This window comes from Stomoxys calcitrans, chromosome 2, assembly GCF_963082655.1.
Source record: "Stomoxys calcitrans chromosome 2, idStoCalc2.1, whole genome shotgun sequence".
Taxonomy (NCBI): Eukaryota; Metazoa; Arthropoda; class Insecta; order Diptera; family Muscidae; genus Stomoxys; species Stomoxys calcitrans.
This window is the reverse complement of record NC_081553.1, coordinates 2,088,690-2,109,389: the sequence shown is the minus strand read 5'-3', so window position 1 is coordinate 2,109,389 and position 20,700 is coordinate 2,088,690. Positions and strand designations below refer to the sequence as shown.

Here is a 20,700-nt window from a genome sequence, read left to right as displayed (position 1 = left end):
TTTTTTTATATCAAAAATGAATGACCAAGGTGGCGTATGAGGTATGGCGTGTGTGGGCACAATTATTAAGTAGTTATCATACGCACCCATATCCAATAAATTTAATAACGAAATTATTTTAAATGCTTGGTGCAGTTACGAACTCTATGACATCTCTTTTCTTCCACCGAATCATGACCGTAAATATACCACGTGTTTCTACACATTATGAAAGATGACGGAATCCATTGCTTGTTCTAAAGACGGAATTTTATTTCAAAGTTCTGTTGATATACAATCTCGTCAAAGTCGGAAATAGGTTTTTTTATATTTTTGAATCAAATATACACAATTAATACAGCTGAACCTCGATTATACGAGCCTCTATTAACCCGTTACTCAAGGTTCAACGTATAACAATATATCTATCTATTATTAGGATGAAGCACACAAACACTAAGCTATATCTAAAAAATTAGAGCTGTTGAACAAAAACGTTTGTCACAGCAACTAAACACAGTATTGACCAGTGTTATAGGCCATATGTGCATGTGAAATCAATGCAACCTCACCACAAGCCATTTACTGTAAGTAAGATTTGGTTTGGCTTGGTTAGCAATGGATGGATGAATGTTGCTTAAGTTAGAGATTTTCAAGAGAACTATTGGGTTGCCCAAAAAGTAATTGCGGATTTTTTAAAAGAAAGTAAATGCATTTTTAATAAAACTTAGAATGAACTTTAATCAAATATACTTTTTTTACACTTTTTTCCTAAAGCAAGCTAAAAGTAACAGCTGATAACTGACAGAAGGAAGAATGCAATTACAGAGTCACAAGCGGTGAAAAAATTTGTCAACGCCGACTATATTACCGACAATTACTTTTTGTGCAACCCAATATATGCTGTATTATACGCTCTCTCTTCAAAGATGACACAAAACGCATTTAGATTGCTTTGAAGGAATAAGAATGTCTCGATTTTTAGTAGGAAGTCATTATGAGAGGTAGAGATTCCGAAGACCCCATTGCCGGCATGGAATAATGCATTTGTATGCCGTAGGATAGGCTGTTGCACTCCCTTGGCAAAACTTCCTTCAACAAGTAACCCGCAGGAGATGGGGAATTTTTAAGTGCCACCGATTTCCTGACATAATGCGGACGAAGTCTACTGCATACGTTTGAAATTAGAGGGCATACCCTACGTAGAGGACTGACTTCATTTTACCTGTTAACTGTTCATATTTTTTTTTGTATTTCCCTCGCTCTTTTTCTGTTGGGCTTTTTCTTTTATTGTTGGAGTGACTAAATGTCATAGCAATCTTTCCCATGTGGCGAATATGGTACACAAATGAGTGCATATTGACACACTTGAAAATGCATTTGCCCTGGGACGATGACAGACCCCATGCGTAAACTTTAGTGCAGAGCTGCCCTATTATCGCAATGACAGTGGTAGGGTATAGTCACTTGCCATGGAGTTTTGAGTGGGGCATACGAGATGGCATCTTTCTATTCAGGCAAATGAAAACAACTTCATTTCTATTCAATGGCGCCTCTTCTGTTTCTCATCGTTCTTCGTTCTTCTTGGCAAAAGGTAAAGAGGCCTTAACCTACTGCTTGCCTCCCCGTGCGATTCCCTTCATGCAGTAGGAAAACAAAAGTAACTTGTCGTTGTTGTGTGTCTTCTGCTGCATGGTTAAAGTCCTTCAAATTGCCTTCTTTGCTCTACTCAAGTTATGCTACCTTTAGAATTCTCTCGGTTTGTTTGTTCGCTGTGAATGGAAATGGATAAAATAGACCGAGGCGTAGTGAGTGGTGAACGGCGTTTTCGTGTGGTTAGAGATGCGAAAGGATACGGACTTGTGTCTAAGAAAGCCTCAACCACTTCTTAGTCGTCGAGCTTTTCACCAACCTCCTAGGTGAGGGGAGGAGGGCAAACATCGGCAACAACATCAAGCAAAAAGGGGTTATCCTGTCACTTGAAAATGTTGACATGTTCAAAAGAAATTAGGGGTAATTGACTTGTTTAAAATTATTTAGATTTTTTTCCTCCGATATGCTTGCCATATTCATACTTCTTCTTCTGTTGCTCTTCCTCCTCCTCCGGCCTTTGGTCTGGCGTTTTTTTTTTTTCTCTCGTAATAATAAGTAATACATAGCCGGAGAGGGGAAAGCAGCAGCGCCGAAACAACAAAACTGAAAAGGAATCATGATAAGTATACCTATGACCTCAGCAAAGTAGCACAAAATGTCATTATAAAGAACACGAAAAAAATGAGGAAGAATTCTCGTTATGGCTGGAGCAGGGCTTGGGGCTGGGGCTGGGGCTGGGGCTGGGGCTGGTGATGTATCAAAGCATACAAAATATAGCGGTGTATCAGTATGTCCCTTCCGTTTGTACATCCATCTATTTGTCTGTCTCTCTGACCGTCCGTCCGCTCTTCTTTTGCCAAACTGCCACTGCTGCCGCCGTCGCCGTCGCCGCCGCCTGGCTGTCACTCAGTCTTTGCAATAAAATGTACGATAAACAAAAACACTCATCACCAAATAGCACGGCACGACGATACAACAGCCAACCAACCCAACAGAAGCCAGCAGTTAGACACCACAACAGGCAACCGAGGATTCCTTCTGCTCTCCTTGCGAGCCACAGTCGTTACGAATGAATGAATGAGTGTTGGCAATATTGTATCGCCTATCGTATATAAATCTACGATACGATACAACGATGATGGAGATGGTGATGGTGGCCCAAACAACAATACAATCAACATAAAAAAGACAGAGTCTTGTGCCACTCGTGATGTTCCAAGCATGGGGTTTTATGGTATTTTCTTTTTTGCCTTTGTATTCCCCCCATCACCTTCATCCAGGGAGGACGAGTAACAACTGCATATTGCCCCTCGTCTTGGTCTCGATTCTCTCTTTTTTTTTCTTTGCTTTCTATCTTTTTATTACAAAAGTGTTACAACATTGTGTAGTAACATATTATTTGATAAAGGATATAATAAAAATGATTATATGCTTATCAAAAAGCATTTCCCTTTCTTTTCCACCTCCCCACCTGGCCCCACGCTGACATAACCAAAACACGAACCTGACACAATGTAGCCAAGGTTGAGAAGCAAAAAAAAGGGACTTTATTTCTTTTGGGTGTGGGATGGTGGGGAGTGGGCACGTATTCTGATGGGGGGGGGGTCATTAATTTATTAATTAATATTGAGGACGAGTTGTAATAGGGTCACATAAAAACAGAAGCAGGAAAAAGAAAGACGGGCCAACAAAAAACAATGATGTACTCTTCCTTGAAATTGAATTATAAAGAAACGGAGCGAGAGAGGGAGTGAGAGAAAGTCATCAAAAAGAATGTTTTGAAGACTTCCTTAGGAGGCTCTTGCAGTTGGATGAATATCTCAAACGACCTCAATTTCTTAAAACTTAACAGAAGCTCCTATTATGGCATTAAACCTTAATGCATGGAAAATTTTTTCATCTTTCTACTCCAACTTCACGCTCAAAGTAATACAACAAGAGGAAGAGAGATACATTCATCGCAGATTAGGGATCCACAAAACAAATGAGAACCGCTGTTGTTGTGCTTGTATTTTGGAGTCTACGAATGAATATCATTGCAGGCTCCAATGTATCTGCACCTGCACCTGCACGGGCTCTATTTGTTATGTGTGCCCAGTATGGCTGGTCCATGAATTTATTATTAACGTTATTCTATCTCCCATCCGCCATCAATTGTAAGTTGTATCCAAGTTCGATACCTTGTAATACCAACTGTTCTTTTCTAATGCCTGTGTTTTTTAAATTGTGTTTATGATATAGATGTTCTCCCCTCATCTTTTGGAACTTATGTCATTGGCTTCAAACGCTAAGACGACGTCAAAGGCTCTCGTTATTGCTGTGAACTTCAAGGTTCAAATCCCAACCGGGATTCGCCACATTTAAATTTAGATCTGTGTAGGAGCATTTAGACAATCAAATCTATAGTCTTCTTATTCACACATCCCTTAAAACTTTTTTCTCAACCAAATGCAAGAAATGTCGAACATTTAGATAGGTTCTTACGCTCATCAAGTTGGTGACGTGTATATGTTGACTAATAAATGGGAACAAAGGGTAGCCATTTATTAATGATTGCACTCGATTATCATCATCATCATCATTATACCCTACACCACTACTGTGGTACAGAGTATTATAACTTAGTGAATTTGTTTGTAACAGCCAAAAGGAAGAGAGATAGACCCATTGATAAGTATACCGTTCGACTCAGAATCACTTTCTGATTCGATTTAGCTATGTCCGTCTGTCTGTTCATGTTAATTTGTGTACAAAGTACAGGTCGCAGTTTTCATCCGATCGGCCTATTGAAATTTGAAAAAAGTCGGTTCAGATTTGGATATAGCTCCCATATATATTTTCGTCCAATTTTCAGTAATACTGCAATAAAATGGCCATTTGTTACCCGATTCTCTCAAAATTTGGCAGGAAGGATTTTTCTTGACTCTCGACTTTACTGGTGAATTCCATGGAAATCGGTTTAGATTTATATATAGCTCTCATATATATATATCGCCCGATTTTAACTTCTAGAGTCACAGCAAGCGCATTTATTGACCCATCTTGCCAAAATTTTGCAAAACGCTTTTCTCGACGACTGCTACAGTATCTGAGAAGTTTGCTCCAAATCGATTTAGATTTAGGTATAGCTCCCATATATATGTTCGTTCGATTTTGAGAAATATTGCAAGAAAGTGCTCAGTTTTAAACGGATTCTTTCGAAATTTTGCTTGAAGGATTTTCTTATGACTCTTGATATTACTGGTGAAAATCGGCCCAGATTTACATATAGCTGTCATATATGTATATCGCCAGATTGTCACCCTAAGAGCTACTGCAAGCGCATTGTTTACCCAATCTTGCCAAAATTTTGCACAACGCTTTCCTCGACGATTACCACATTATCTGAGAAGTTTGCTCGAAATCGGTTCAGAATTAGATATAGCTTCTATATATATGTTCGTCAGATTTTGGGCAATTAGCAATAATGTTGCCATTTGTGAAACGTAGTTACTACAGTTTGAACATATTTGCTCGCCCAGGTCCATCAAAATTGGTTCAGAATTGGATAGAGCTACCACATTGTACTTATAGTTTAAGTGTAGGGTATTATACAGTCGGCATTGTCCGATTTTTGCCCTTCCTTACCGGTTTTAAATTTAGATATGGATTCCTTGTGACTAAGAAGATATCGTAATGTTTTTGGTAACCTCCACCATAATAGAAGGTGTACAAACTTCGTTATTCTGCTTGTAGCACCTCACAATATTGATCTAAGAGGATGAGTTCTAAGCTGATCTAGTTATGTCACGCTGTCGAAAGCACACTATCTTCTCAACTAATAAAGCCATCCGCTCCAAAATTTGCACAAATATTGATCGGATGGAGAAAATGGGTAATGTTTGTCAAACATTTCATTAGAACTCGTTCAAAATTTCAAATGAATTTTTCTTCTTCAACAGTTTTAGAATACAACAAATTATATAACGACACATACATACATACATACATACATACATGTTAGTCTCTCTCCAAATGCTTTTGTTGTTGTCTTAATAGCAGACAATAGCAATTGTTTAACTTGTTCGCTTCAATCAAAATGCAACCCTTACCGTTAAAATGTTCCATTTGGGTTCTCAACATCCCTTCAATTTTAGACAATTTGAGAAGAAATTTCGTTTTTTTTTTCTTAATTGTTTTTGTTGTTGTTATTGTTGTGAGACAACATTATTTTGCCGCCTCTAAGTCTACAAAGTGCTGTTCGGACAATGGACAACTCTGCTAATGCGGTGAAGAGGCAATGGTACAGGGGCGACGCGTGAATTGACGACTAAAGTACTCTTCTACGTATTTAAATAAACGGTGAAAATAAATTGGTGAGATTTAACTACGACACGTTGCTGGACTAACTCAACTAACTAAGTTTGGCGATTATGTACGTACTTGGGTGAGAGTGTTGTTCTAGACAATGTTGGAAGAAAAAACAGACAAAAGACTAAAAACAAGGAAACTACAGAAGTGCATGGGGGGACTGGGGGAAGGCGGTGAAGGTGGTGGGCGTGAGACCCACTCTGAATGAAAGTCAAAAGTGTATGTAAGTGTGACTAGCATAAATGGTTGTTGCAGCAGATACCAGTATGGCTTCCCCTAATCGTTTAGTTTTTATTTTCCTATTCCATGAAGCCTCAAGACGAGCTGGCCAACGACTGACAGACAGCCAGATAGATAGAGGGGCACATCTTCACTTTGCCCTGTGTTCAAGGGAGATAAGACTTAAATGACCTCCAACAAAGTCGGCGAACTTCGCATGAAGTGCAATTATACCAAAAATTCCAATTTATAGATTAAAGAGTTGTTGTGGGCCTTCAAAATGGCATCCATTGCACTTCCTACATACTTCGCCTCCAGCAGTCCGCTAGGCAATTGTCATTAGAGAGTTGTCAAGTTGTATGAATTGCTTGGGTTGTGGCAGCGACCATCATTCAATTGAAACAACATCATCGGCCTCGACAATGAGACTCTGGTGACATTGGGTTGAGCTGAGTCTGTTTCCTGCTCACCGCTTCTGTTGAGTTAGTTATGGCGTGGCCTGGCAATGGCTTCAAATTTCCTCTTAAATGCCTTAAAATTTAAAAAGCATTTGGTTGGCGTTTCCCATCGAATTCCATGAGGCCTCATCGCATTAACTTCACATGTCGTCCAATTATTGTTACGTGCTGAGGGGAGAAGCAACAAAATAAATGCAACCACCACCAAAGAGAAAAGCTGCTGAGGCTCTTATCGCCTTATGCAATGGGGAAGCTGCCAATGTTGTAGTGCGGCTGTTGTTGGTAGTGCTGTCGCCGATGATTCAGTCTATATAAATATTTTTTTATTGGATTTTAAGTACGCATAGAATATTTTCTTCATCATGGAAATTAAAATATGTTGAGAATGCTTGTTTGGCTGATGGTTGGATGGCTTCGCTGATAGTATGTGCTCATGTACATGCATACTCATGGCTCACCATTCCCCATCCGGCCAGATTTTTTTGTACCTTTGCCAAATATTTGCAGTCGATGTTGTGTTCTTGCTGAGATTCTCTTGTAGACCCAAGTGGATGGATGGATGGGTGCCCTAAATTCGATGGCGTTTCAGTGATTCGAATCAAATACTATCTTAAGCCGCTGCTCTTGCTCCTCTGGGCCTGTGTCTTGGTGTCTGTGCAAGGATCGCAAGATTCTTTCGTATCCTGGCGCATGTCTTGCAATCGTACATTGGTTCCGGTCGATAGTTTTTTTTTCTTTTTTTTCCATTCCATTTTTCGATTCGGGCAAATTAATGAACATTTAACATATTCAATTATTTTTGGATTTCATTCTCTGTTCTTCTTTCTTTTTTTGATTTGATTTGGTCGTTTCAATAATTTATTTGCAAAACTTTACTTAGAGCAGAGAGGGTAAGAGACGAACTTGCCACCACAACTTAATGAACAAGTTGTTAGAGTAGTTGTGCTTTCTTTTGATTTTAACTTTGTCATTTTCTTTTTCTTTAACGATTTTTCAAAGAACGATTGACAACAACTAAATAATAACAACGAAAAATGAAATAATAATACGAAGAAAGTTGATGGAGAACAAAAACTGGAGAGGCTATAGAAAATAAGACAAGGAACACTTCATTTAATGCCATGGCATGACTGGCCGCTCCTTGCCTGTACTTTTTTTTTTGAATAGTTACCCTCTCTTTTCTTCTTTTGACTTGTCTTCAAAGTAATTGAAATGAATTGAACAGGATTGGATTTTCGTATACTTGCTGTTTTGCTTAACAAATGCATTTCTTAAACAAAGGACATTCGATTCAATTCAATAGCTTTGAATCTCATTTCAGCCATGATAATTCCACAAACATTGTGATAAACCATTCTTGTATTTGTATAACGCAATTCGTTTACCTAGCCACCGTATCTTAGAGGTTAGCATGTCCGCCTTTGACGCTTAAGACATGGGTTCGAAATTCCCGCGAGAACATCAGAAAACATTTTCAGCGGTGGTTATTCCCTCCCAGTGCTGGCTACACTTCTGAGGTATTTACCTTAGTTCAACTGGTGTCGCTCTGCGCAAGTCTTTCAGACTCGGCAATAAAAAGGAGGTCCCTCATAAACTTGCATCGGAGTGAAATATCTCCGGTGTTCCTTAATTAAATGTTCATGGGTAAATTTGCACTTAGTTGAAGTGCAATAGCGTTTTTAAGGGAATTTCATTTTATGAGAAGACATTAGTGAGGATGGTGAAACGTCGCGGTCCCGGCTGTATATAGTACTCGTGGTAGAAGTCTCCCAGTAATTTCCTCATGAGGTGCATTTGTGTTATTGATTACATTTTCGATGAGCTGCTATTCAACAAGAAGTATTGCAGCAACATATTTGGTAGATCGATTTAGACCTACAATACCGAAAATTTGTATAAAATGTTCATATGACCTTAGAATTTGGTAAAGGCTTTTTTGACCTAGAAACGAAGCCTATCGAAAATTTAGGAAATCGATTAAGATTTGGATATAGCTTCTATATAAATACACCCATAGAAAAATTCAAGCACGGCGTTGACAAAACGACTACATTCGCATCAACACGCAGATGTTAGTAGATCAACCACAAATGTTTATAAACCAACCACAGTTATGTTGAGCAAAAAATCCACAGCCGTTCACATTCTGACAACCTCTAGTGTACCATTTTTTAACAGATTGCAAAAAGTTTTTGTTTTCCGTAGAGTATCGGGCCTGTTTTCCATCAAGCCCTTTGAGTGTTTGCAAACGCCTTAACACATTGCACCACGGCCCCCTATACACACACAATGTTTTAAAAGTTGATATACATACACATTTCGTAGGGATGATGTTCACAACAACGAGTGTTCACAAAATCATCTACGCTTGTTGACGATATTTCCAACAAAGTCCATGTATGATGTATGACACCATTGGTGCATGACTTTGCATATTATTCCTACTAGTGAATGTATGGTCGTCCTAGTTTGAGTTATATTGCAGTAATGTGGTAAATTTTTAAACGATGCTCACGAAATTTGGGACATAGATAGCATTTTCCTGTGACTGTTGATGGATTTTGAACGATATTTGAACTCCCGAGCAAAAAAAGTTGTATATGTCGCAAATTCTTGAACGAATTGATCCAAAAGAGTTATTTCAATTTTGTCGTAAACAAAGTTCCGAAGTTTTTTGCAAATAAAGTTTACTTGTCGAATGTTTCGTTTATGGCTAATGAACTTTTTTTTGCGTATGGTGATCGAGGATCAAACAGACATGTAAACCTGACAAATTAGTTCGGATCTGAAATCAAGCGTTGCACAGTGAGAGAAAATCGACAAAAAAATAATAAAAAATATGCCATGTGAGAACGAGTAGAGATATCACTTTTAATTTGGAGCAGTTAGAGCTGAGGTGTTATCGAGATCATGCGCGAAAAGTTTAAGAAAAAAAACGAATAGAGATATTTTAGGAATTCGTTTTGAATTTTGCAGATAAACATGTCCTTAAAAAACCAAAAATAAATTCTGCACGAACAAAAATCCCCTTTCGGTCAAATATGGTTACGAAATCGGTGTTTTTTAGTAAACTTGCTGTGGAGGCTACAAATATTGCTAGGTACAAAAAAAGGTTGCATGGGTTAAGGGGACATATGGAGGAAAAGAAACATGTGCCCAATTGGGGGATCTGGGCTTTTTAATTTTTGAACTCGAGGGGTTTTTCCAATTTTCTAATATAAAATTGCCTATTTTGAAGTACATATAACACCTGTTTAAGTTGACATATCTTGTTCAAATTTTACTTAAAAAGCATCTAAGGAAGGGCAAAAGTCGGGCGGTGCTGACTGTATACTACCCTACACCTACCCTTTAAGTACAATGTGGGAGCTATATCCAATTCTGAACCAATTTTGATGGATCGCGGCGGATGTTTTCAGATCGGTTATTAAACAATCCGTATCGAATTTCGAGCAAATATGTTCAAACTGTAATAACTACGGTTAACAAATGACAACATTAAGGCAAATTACCCAAAATCTGACGAACATAATATGGAAGTTATATCGAAATCTGAACCGATTACGAGCAAACTTCTCAGATATTGTTGTAGTAGTCGATGAAAACGTTGTGCAAAACTTTGGCAAAATTGGTTAAAAAATGCGATTGCAATGCCTCTAGAAGTAAAAATCGGGCGATATACATATATGATAACTATATCTGAAACTGAACCGATTTCCATGAAATTCATCAGTAATTTCGAGAGTCAAGAGAAAATCCTTCGTGCCAAATTTCTAGAGAATCTGTTAACAAATGACCATTTTATTGCAGTATTACTGCAAATCGGACGAACATATATATGGGAGCTATATCCAGACCTGAACCGATTTTTTCCAATTTCAATAGTCTTTGTCTCTAGGCCGAAAAACGTGCCCATACCAAATTTTAAGATGATCGGATCAAAATTGCCACCTGTAGTTTCTACACAAATTAACATGGACAGACAGACAGACAGTCGGACGGACAGACAAACAGACAGACGGAGGGTAAACGATCGGTATACTTATCAATGGGTCTATCATTCTTCCTGTTGGGTGTTACAAACAAATTCACTAAGTTATAATACCCTGTACCACAGTAGTAAAAGCAAGTTTTTGCAACAAAGACCAAAAAATTAAAAAAACAATAAAAATACTTTTTTTTACCAAAAAATGCCAAATTATTTAAAATAAAATGTTGTTGCGGCAAAGTCGTTGTAAATTTTTAGAAATGAAAATCGAACCACAAATGCCTTGGCAAATTGTAAACTACGAAGCCAATCTCGCCCAAAATTTCAATCAATAAAAATTAAAATTCGTATCTTCCCGAAACCAGTGGAGATATTGTATACCTCAAGCGAATTGTTTTTACGGATTTTTGAGCACTATCCAGAAAAAGAATTTTGAAAATCGGACCACAAATGAAGATTTGGCAGCCCGAACAATTTTTCGAAATGGCGAGATGACCAACTATAACAGCCTGCCAAGAGGCGCCCGAACCATCTAGGGCTTTGAATTTTTGCAAACGTTCTCGATAACACCTCAGCTCTTACCATTCCGAATTTCAAAGAGATATCTCTACACGGCATATTTTTTACTAGTTTTTTTTCGATTTTCTCCCACTGTACAAAAATTGAATTATTTCACCTTTGACAGTTTAGCGCAACTGTACCATAAAAACAAGCATTGGGCTTCGATTTGGTATTTAATATCATATTTCAATTGGGAAATGTTAAAAAAGAAGCTTAACTCTAATTTGAATGAAATTAAAGTCTTTTGTTTGAATAAAGAAACAATTGCAATAAATCAGCTTATTTGCCAGATTTAATCTCCACCACAATAGCTGCAACAATGGCAGCAGGGTCGCTGTAGCAGCAGCTAGAGCCACTAAGCAGATAATTAGCCAAGTGATAGACTGTGAAAGTTTGTTGGCATATCTGTGCGGAGTTTGACACAATGGCCAATGGTTTTTATATTCTCTTCGTTTTTTTTTTATTATGCATCAATTAATCTTTTGATTGTGATTTATTTTGCTGCTGGTTTTTTTTTTTTGTTTCTCATTTCTTCGGTGGCCAGCAAATGAAATTTAATGCTAATTAACTTTTAATTAATTACTTTTTATTAGTTATATAACCACAAATTAGAATTGCAATTTCAATTTGCCAGTTGCCAGTTACGAGAATTCATGTTTGTGGGATTATCATCTTCGTGGCTTTTTTTTGTTGAAAACAAAAAAACATAGGAGGACAGACCAAAAACCAATATGTAGAACAAACTGAAGTTGATTAAATGAGAACAACAAAACTAATGAAATGCAAAAGGGATGGAATCGAGGGATTTACGGTCCAGGAATACTGAGACAGGGTTAAACGGCACACACACAAGGAGACACACACAGATTGTTTTATGTTGAATTGAATTGTTGTTATTGTTGGTGGGTGGTTCAATAAAATGAGAACAAAATAAAAAACAAAACATTTAAAAAAAAAGTATGCAACACATTTGCTATTCAAAGTTTATTTTTGTTTTTCAATTGTTGTTTATTCTGCTTCCTTGCTTCTTGTTTTGCTTAGTATCTGGCAGTGGATGAAAAATTGTGGAAAACTTACTGTTCACCATAATTTTCAACGATGAAAAATAATGCATTAAAAAATCATTAAACAAACCACAGAAAAGCAAAAATGAGACGAGGACATAAACATAAATCAACGGTTTTTTCTCTTTTATGCACATGAACACGCATTTCATGGTAGTAGATGGTGAACGAAGGACCTTTGGCCGGGATAGCGAGGACAACTGGACACGCACACAATGAGTATTATGGCGAAACAAAAAAAAAACACACGGAGATAACTTTCAATTTTTAATTAAAAATTGGCTTTAGGCGTGCACAATGAAATTAAAATTTATTATAAATATTTCGTTCGCTCTGCCATATATTTTGTGAGTGTTTTTTCTTCACTCGACGCCGTTGTTGTTTTCCCACCCCCTTCCCCTCCCCATGTTGTATGAAGTCAATGAAGAAAGAAAGAAAAAATGGAATACAACAACAACGAGAGAGAAAAATGTAGAAAAAATAAAAAGTTCCAACAAAATAAATGTTATGGACCATACGAAATATTTATAGATCGTTTGTTTTTTAATAGCCATGGAACAAAAACAAAAAAATATATTATACATAATTTACAATAAACAACAGAGCCAGTCTGTGAGTGGTGGCTTATACATATGTGTGGAGGAATATAATTTATGGAGCTGTCAATTGGAGAGAGCTGGCTCCAGACCGCAATCCAATACCCAACGTCAACGTCCAATGCCCTGCGTCCACTGTATCACCACATAAAATATATCCATGGTCAAGAGCAAATGGAAAAGCCACAAATTAGGTCCTTGCACTTTCTCATTCTCCCCTTAACGTTTTTTACACACAGCCACGCACACACTCACACTTGGCAAATGGCAGGAGTTAATGTTCAAAGTTTTGTAAATTTGTTAATACAAAAAAAAAACAAATATTAGCTGCTGCTATATGTTGTTGTTTTTTTTTTTTTGTTCTTCAGAGGTGCTTATTTATGATTATTTACAGATGAGTTATAACTAAACGTAACGCAACGTAACGCAAGGTAGTATATTTAGTAATCGTTTGGTTTTCAAGCCAAACACATCTCAAACACCGTTAAACTTGTTTTCCTCTAAGTTTAGGGAAATAAACGAAACGAAACAAATCAAACAAAAAGGATTGTGGAAGCTTTGCTTCATGTACTTTAGGATTTTTTTTTTTTTTTCAAAAAAAAAAGAAGAAAGGAAAAATTTTATTTAAAAAATTTAGACTTTGCAAATGTATATAATATTTATATGGGGGGTGGGTGGAAAAAAAATGTACATAATATTTATAGATATATATTAATAATATTTATAAATATATGGAAAATATATATGTAGGAACAAACAAATTTGTAATTTGTTGAGTTGAGTTGGGTTTTTGTTATAATAAATATTTACAAAAAACTTTAATTATTTACAGTAAAGGAAAACAATAACAACGCAAAACTGAAATAACAAATCGAAAACAAAATAAATCAAAAAAAAAAACACACTTTGTTGCTTTATGTTTTTTTTTTTTAAATTTCTTTTTTATGTTTCTTCTTCTTAGCATCCTGCAAAGGGATTCTGTTTGTTTAAAATATTTTTCGATATTTGTCAGAGAAAACAAAAATGATACAATTTAAATGACAAAAGTTGGGACGGGTTAATCTGCTATTCCGCTAATACGTTTCTGTTTGCTTATTAATTTTTTTTTCAATGGCATGATTGCAAACCCAGGGAATGGTTGTGAGACATTCCCCAATTGGCTTGTGTTCTTTTTTTTTGTTCTTGGATCTTAAATTTCGACAGATTTCCAAACTCCGGTAAAGAGAGAGAGAGAGGAAGAGGGCCCTTATTTTCGAAACTAATACGCAGAAGGTTTGCAATTAAAAACACAAATCAAGAGAACAATTCGTATTATTTTCACGCATTTTTTTCATCGATGTTTAGAGAGAAAGGGAGAAGAAAGCTATTTACAAAGATTGTGGGGTTTTTATTTTGGAATATCGAAAACTCAAAAAAAACTCAACACAAAGTTAAAAAAAAAAACAAAGAAATGGAACTCGTTTCAAAGTGTTTGTTTGTTGTCGACAAAAAAAAAGGCAGAAAACAAAAATGTAACAGCCTAATGAACGTGTTTCATGTTTTCCTTTTTTTCTGCTTCTATTTTTTTGATGAATTTGTTTTTTTTTTTCGAAAATAAACAGAAATTGTAATGTTTGATTTGACAGAATTAAAACAAAAAAAAAATACAAACAAACAAACAAAAATATCAAACACATAAGAATCCATTCAAAAAAAAAGAGAAAAACAACAAAATAGGAAAGAAACCAAAACCTAATCAAAATGGAATTTCAAATGAAATTTTGGTTACGTTTCTTTAGGTAAAAATTTTGTTGTTGCAATTTTTTTTTTTGTGGTTCTTGCTTATTTAACAATAGAGAATCATATCATATATAAGAATATATATTTTTATATATATATAGAGAGGTAATAATTACGATTAATTAAATTTGAATTTAAGAAAAACACAAAAAATGCTTACAATCATTCGTATCATCATTGGATCGCATTATATATTGATCCGATGAGGATAGTCTTGAATGCCCGTTCAAATTGGGATGAGCTCCCCCCCTATGATCACCACCATTGCCCAAGCTGGGCTTTTGATTTAAAACGCTACGCATCGCCATGGCTGATGGATTTGATTGATGCATATACATACTATCACCTTCGCACTCACTTTCTTTATACTGCAGTACGTTTTTATGTTTCTCGTATATGACCAGGCACCGATGACATCCTTTCCTAGAATTTATTTTAGGATTTCATTGTTCAATTGTTAATGTTTTTTTTTTGTTTAATTTGGGAATGATTTCGAAATTGTTTCGCAAAAATTCGCAATGTTATTTTATATTTGAAATAAGTAAAGGAAAATAAAAAAAGACAACAATTTAATAAATATATGATATAAGAAATAAATATTTTTTTTCTGTTTTTAATTTAAGAAAACTTAACATTTTAAATGGAAATTTACTTTTTTAGAATACGAGTATGTAAATGTGGAGTTAGGTAGATGGGTAACATAGTAGGAGTAGTTATACATAATTGTTAGAATGTTAGTTTTGGTTTTTGTCAAAAACTAGACGGCGAGTTAGTACAGATTTTGATTGCTAATTCGGATGAAAATGATGTTTGTTTTCAGAGAAAGACAAAAAGTTTTAAAGCTGTTGAATATTTGCAAAATATTTTGTGGAGTCGTAGGGCTGACTGACGTAAATCTGACTGACGACACAACAAATTCTATGATGCTCGAACGGGAATGCCTCTGCCTATCATTGAGATACACTGAAATTCTTCAGTTCATATATTTAACACAATTTCAGACAAAGAGTTCTTTTATATTTTCTACATCTATACATATTATGGATCCTATCGATATGCCCTTAGTCTGAAAGAGCGCATCAAATATTTCTGAGGCTTGGAATGGTGAGCTCTATAGATGTCAGTGTCAAATACGCTTCATATAGGACCACATTAGCAAATAGCACTTACTACCGATTGCAACATTACATCTTTCACATCTGACAATTAGATGGCGATAGTAGTATGAAACTAAATACTTTCGTGAAAAGTGGCAACCTTCTAAAACATAAATTTTCGTGTGTCAAATCTTCAAAATCAGCTAATTTCCGTTATTAAATCAGCTGAATTAGATAAGTTGGCGAACTAACTGACATCTTAGTTGAGGCAGACAAACTAAGATGTCAGACACGAAATACACCTCCATGTTCACACATTCCCTCGATGATTTTTGGTTTGTGGGGCACACACACTGATTCAGAAATAAGATTGTAAGATTCATACTTCACTCCCAATTTAAGTCGAGAGTTGAACAAATCGTTTAACATATTCGCTTGATGGGGTTTTGGGGCTGGAGCCCTCCCCAGTTACTTAACCCTAAGTTGTTTTATCAGATACGAGATTTTGGATTACTATAATTGTTCGACTTTTTTTGGATATTAAAAGAGAATAAGCACCTCATTATCAAAGGAGGGCTAAACTCTACATTTTTCTTAATTTCAAAATTCCAGCTAAATCGGTTCAGCTTTTTTGGAAGTTTTTAAGTGGGTTGTTGCAAGCATAAAAATTTGTTAGTTAAGACAGCAAAAATGTTTGCTGACATTTTTTTCAAATTTTCTAAAATTTCCTAATTATCGATCGAATTTAAATAACAGCTGACAAAAAACTGGCAACATTTTAATATAAGCTTTTTAACAACAAATTAACGTCCAAAGATTAACGTTGCCAAATTTGTTTACTAATATATAACAAATGCCTCAATTGTTATTTCGAAGTTCAAAAATTTCAAATGGATTAATTCAAAAGTTCAAAATGTTTAATTTAATATCAGCAGACAGTGTTTGCTGATATCAGAAGACTAATTTTTCTGGGTGTGATACAGAGAACTGCATGAGACCCTAAATTTGACACTTAAATGCCACTTGTGCCAAAGAAAGTGCCTGTTATGCACAAAGACACATATTGTAGATCAGCAATGTTCACCCCTTCATGGTAGCATTGATGCCAAGTCGCACGGATTTAGTGTTGCCGTTTTGAGCTTTTCCTACCAAATTTGTTCGGACGGATTTGGTCGGATGGACGGCCCAAATCGATTTTGGTAGATTTTCAATGTGATCGACAATTTTTTCTATTAGTAGCATAGCGTAAAAATTTTTTATTTAGAAAAAATTATATCAAAACTCTTGTCTTTGGGAAATTGTTATCAAAATTTTGCCGTTTTAGAGAAAATATCAAAATTTTGTCATTAGAGTAAATTTTTAAAAATTTTGGTCGGCTTTTTGAAAATTTTGTAGGTTTTTGGAACATTTTGATCAGAAATTATTTTCTGCTGTCGTTTACCATAAGCCATAACTAAGCACGCACAATAATGCCAACGCTCATTTTGAACGAAAGCTTTGTGAGTGTGTCATCTATTCAGTTACGATCCATGTGAGCCTCGTGAGTATTGCTCAAAATGTAAAATACGACCAGCAATAATTTTATGATCATTAGCAAAACACTTAGTTGCTCAACGAATCATAAAATGGCATTTCATGTTTTGATGGCTGAGAGTCGCAAGCGCCAACATCGTTTGCTGGTATAAGGCGTGAGCGTGGCACATTCACTTCATGTCTATCGTGTGCACACATTTTTAAGTGGCTTGCTGCTATTCTCTGGTGTGATACAAACTCCATACAACCGATTCGTCGAACAGACTTCTTGGGCCTCTACAACTGTACACATTTGTCAAAATGGCTTTAATAGATGTTAAACTCCCCCTATTAACCAATACCCAAACTCAAAATTGCAGGCTATAAAAGCCTAAATGATTTGATAATATGGCTGAAATTTTAAACCTGATGTACTCTTGTGCCCTACAATAACAGCATCAAAAAGAAACGGATTGGATTACTTGACTTCTAGATACCCTTTCAGGGGTCTTCATTCACAAGGTGTATCAGTTATTGGCTACTTTGGTGATGATAGCTATTTTAGAGGCGGCCCAGCCAAACAACACATTGTCTCACCATTATTTGAAACGAAGTATAAAGCTTTCCTAAATATGAAGATCTATATTTAGATACAGTTCACACATGAACCAATCTGTATGCATTCTTTAGTCCCTGAATGAGACACATCTTAACCGACTTGTCAGATATTATGCATGTTAACATCCAACACCCCGCCCAAAAAATAAGATCCAGATCGGTCCATAATTTGAAGCACAGGCTCAGATTTCAAGTCGTTAGCACTTAAAACCTATCTTGTTCCACAAAATATTTTGCAATGTTACAGCTTTAATGACCTTTCCGCCAGAAAACCTAAATATGTGGACATGAGTGTAGAACACAAAAGCAGCTTATAATCAATACCGTATACAAATACCCTGCGAAGATTAAAATAAAATTTAAACAAAATGACATTTAAAACCATCAAACTAACCTAAAAAAAACTCAAATTTGGTTTTAATTCGTATAAAGAAACGCAATGAAGACACTAAATCATACTTAAGTATAGTAAAAGTAATTTGAAAGAACATCTATTAATTGTATGTTTTATTAGCAAAATAAATAAAAATTAAAAATGTTTATATTATGTCAATAATGATAAGAATAATAGTAGTAGTAGTAGTAGCGGTAGTACAGTAGTTTTGTTATTGGTTCATGTATGTTTGATTTTTGTTGTAGGCTCTGAAAGAGTGGGATCAAAGCACCTAGTGGTTCTTTCTTTGTTGTAGGTTGTAGATTGTTTTTGTGGGGTCTTGCATATGAAATGAGCTCAAAATCAAGATCTCATAGTACTTCTTATATTGTAGGTAAGATAGTATAAGTAGGTAGGTAGGTATACAACAAATGGGAACATCGAAAGTAATCAATGATAGTATATATATGGAATAATCTCTTATATAAACGTAAAGGTATTTGGTAAGGTTTGATTGGTTTCAGGAACAAAACCAAAGAAAAACGCATTTCAGCTACAAATCAAAATTGGCTTATATTAGAAACTCAAATGAAGTGTGGAAATCTAAAAAGTTTTTTGTTTTTTTTTTTTCTTCCAAAGCTTAACATAGCGCTTTCACAAGAGAGATGGAGAGATAGAGAGAGAAAAAGAGAGCAATATATAGTGATGAACTAAAAATCAACACATTCATGAGAGAACACCATTGGGATCAAATGGGAGATATGGAAAACACAAAAATAAAAAAATATTGACTTAAGTGATAAGTAGATAAACTATGAAATACAATACTTTATGATTTATAGGAAACAAAGGGGTATGAAAACATTCTTATATTCATATGTGGTATGTTATATGGAACGATATATTCCTTATCTTTTGATTATTTGGTGGTTTGTTTTTCAATTCAATGTTGATATAAATCTGCCTTAAAGTTTTTAATTACAGCCAAGTAATTCATCAAAATCAGGGTAAAAACGAACACAAAAACGTGAAATTAAGGCTTGGAATAGCCCACTCGGCCAGCAAGCCCACCAATCACACAGAAAAAAGAAAAACTTGGAAAAAACGCACACAAAAACGAAACCAAACGAAACTTAATGAAAAATTAAATATTTCTGTTTTTTTTTTTTTGTTTTGTTTCTTTTTTGTGGTCAAAGCAAAGGTAGATTGGGTAGGTAGGTAAGAACAGGCAAACACGCAAACACTTCAAGATTTTTATTAAGTTTGAGTGTGTGTCTGTGTGTGTGTTTTTACTTTTTCACTTTACTTTTGTGTTGTGTGAAAGCGTTTCTTTTGTTTCTTTGCGTTTTTCGCCTTTGATTAAAACCGAAATTATTCGTCTGCTTTTTCTGAATTAATTCATAGCAGGAAGAATACCTACTAAGGTACACCATACAAGCGCACACACAATCACTCACATACTGCGTTGATGGAGATGGATGATGAATGTTATTAAATGCAAATATAAAGCATACAAAACGTACAGATAGACATACTCGTACATGGCTACACACACGTGGCTAAATGGCGAAGAGGTAAAGCTAACCCTCATGCTAGGTCTCACACCACATATGACTAACATATAGACTTTCTACCACATAAGACCACCCCATTAAGTTCTGAGCTCATTCATTATTGCTCTACCTACATTGCCATTCTGGACTCACTCTCAATTGCATGTTGCAAAACGTATCGTTGTTTTACAGAAATTAAACCGTCATCATCATTAAAAACTAAAATAAAATGATAATAAAAAGAAAAAAACGTTGGCGAAGAGCTGGAAATGAAATAAAAACGATACCCAATAAAGTTCCAGAGAGGCCAGCAAGCGAAATTAAAAGTGAGTAGAAATTGTGCGAATGAAATATGGTACAATCCTACGTCGGTAGAAGATTATTCATTTTATTTTCTCAAATATTAGCACATTTAAGTTTAACATTTTATGCAATGTTTTCCCAAGTATGAATGACTTACTACTCAGTTATATAATAGTACTCTGGAACAAATTTTAGTTTTTTTTGGAAAATTCTCATAGAAAACTAAGTAGTAAAAGAGCTTTTGAAATTGCATATGGCGATTTAAGCTGAGATACTTACAGAAAAACTAAAGTCGCAAGAAGCTGACTACAAAATGCTCTAAACCGCCGACTATTATTTAGCAAATATGTGAGAATATCGAAAAGGCGAAACATTTGAATCAGATACGATTTACTCGAAAATCAATGGTTTTCATGCTTGTATAAAAATACCAGTTCTTCTCCTTGTTTACATTTCAAACGAATGAACACAATTTAAATGCTCAGTAATTGAAGAATATATTGTGAAAATGTAGCTACATAGTGCCTTTGGCAATATTACTGTGAACACGGGATGGAATATTCTTGTGAAACACTTTAAACCTCAAGCGACTTGCCGAAGGAGAATTCTTGGCCCCTCTTCAAAAAGAGGGTTAAAATATTTAAAATGAAATTTTAA

General features: G+C 35.5%; 1 protein-coding gene across 3 annotated transcripts in view; it reads right to left on the bottom strand.

Moving 5' to 3' along the window:
• LOC106083506 (uncharacterized) overlaps window positions 1-20,700 on the bottom strand; it is a 134,813-nt gene that overhangs the window by 48,916 nt on the left and 65,197 nt on the right. Inside the window, exon 4 of one of the 3 annotated variants that reach the window (XM_059363122.1) lies at window positions 14,748-15,010. In XM_059363122.1, the coding sequence (XP_059219105.1) occupies window positions 14,748-15,010 (263 nt within the window). The remainder of the gene's footprint in view (window positions 1-14,747; window positions 15,011-20,700) is intronic. The other 2 variants (XM_059363121.1, XM_059363123.1) reach the window with 2 other exon arrangements.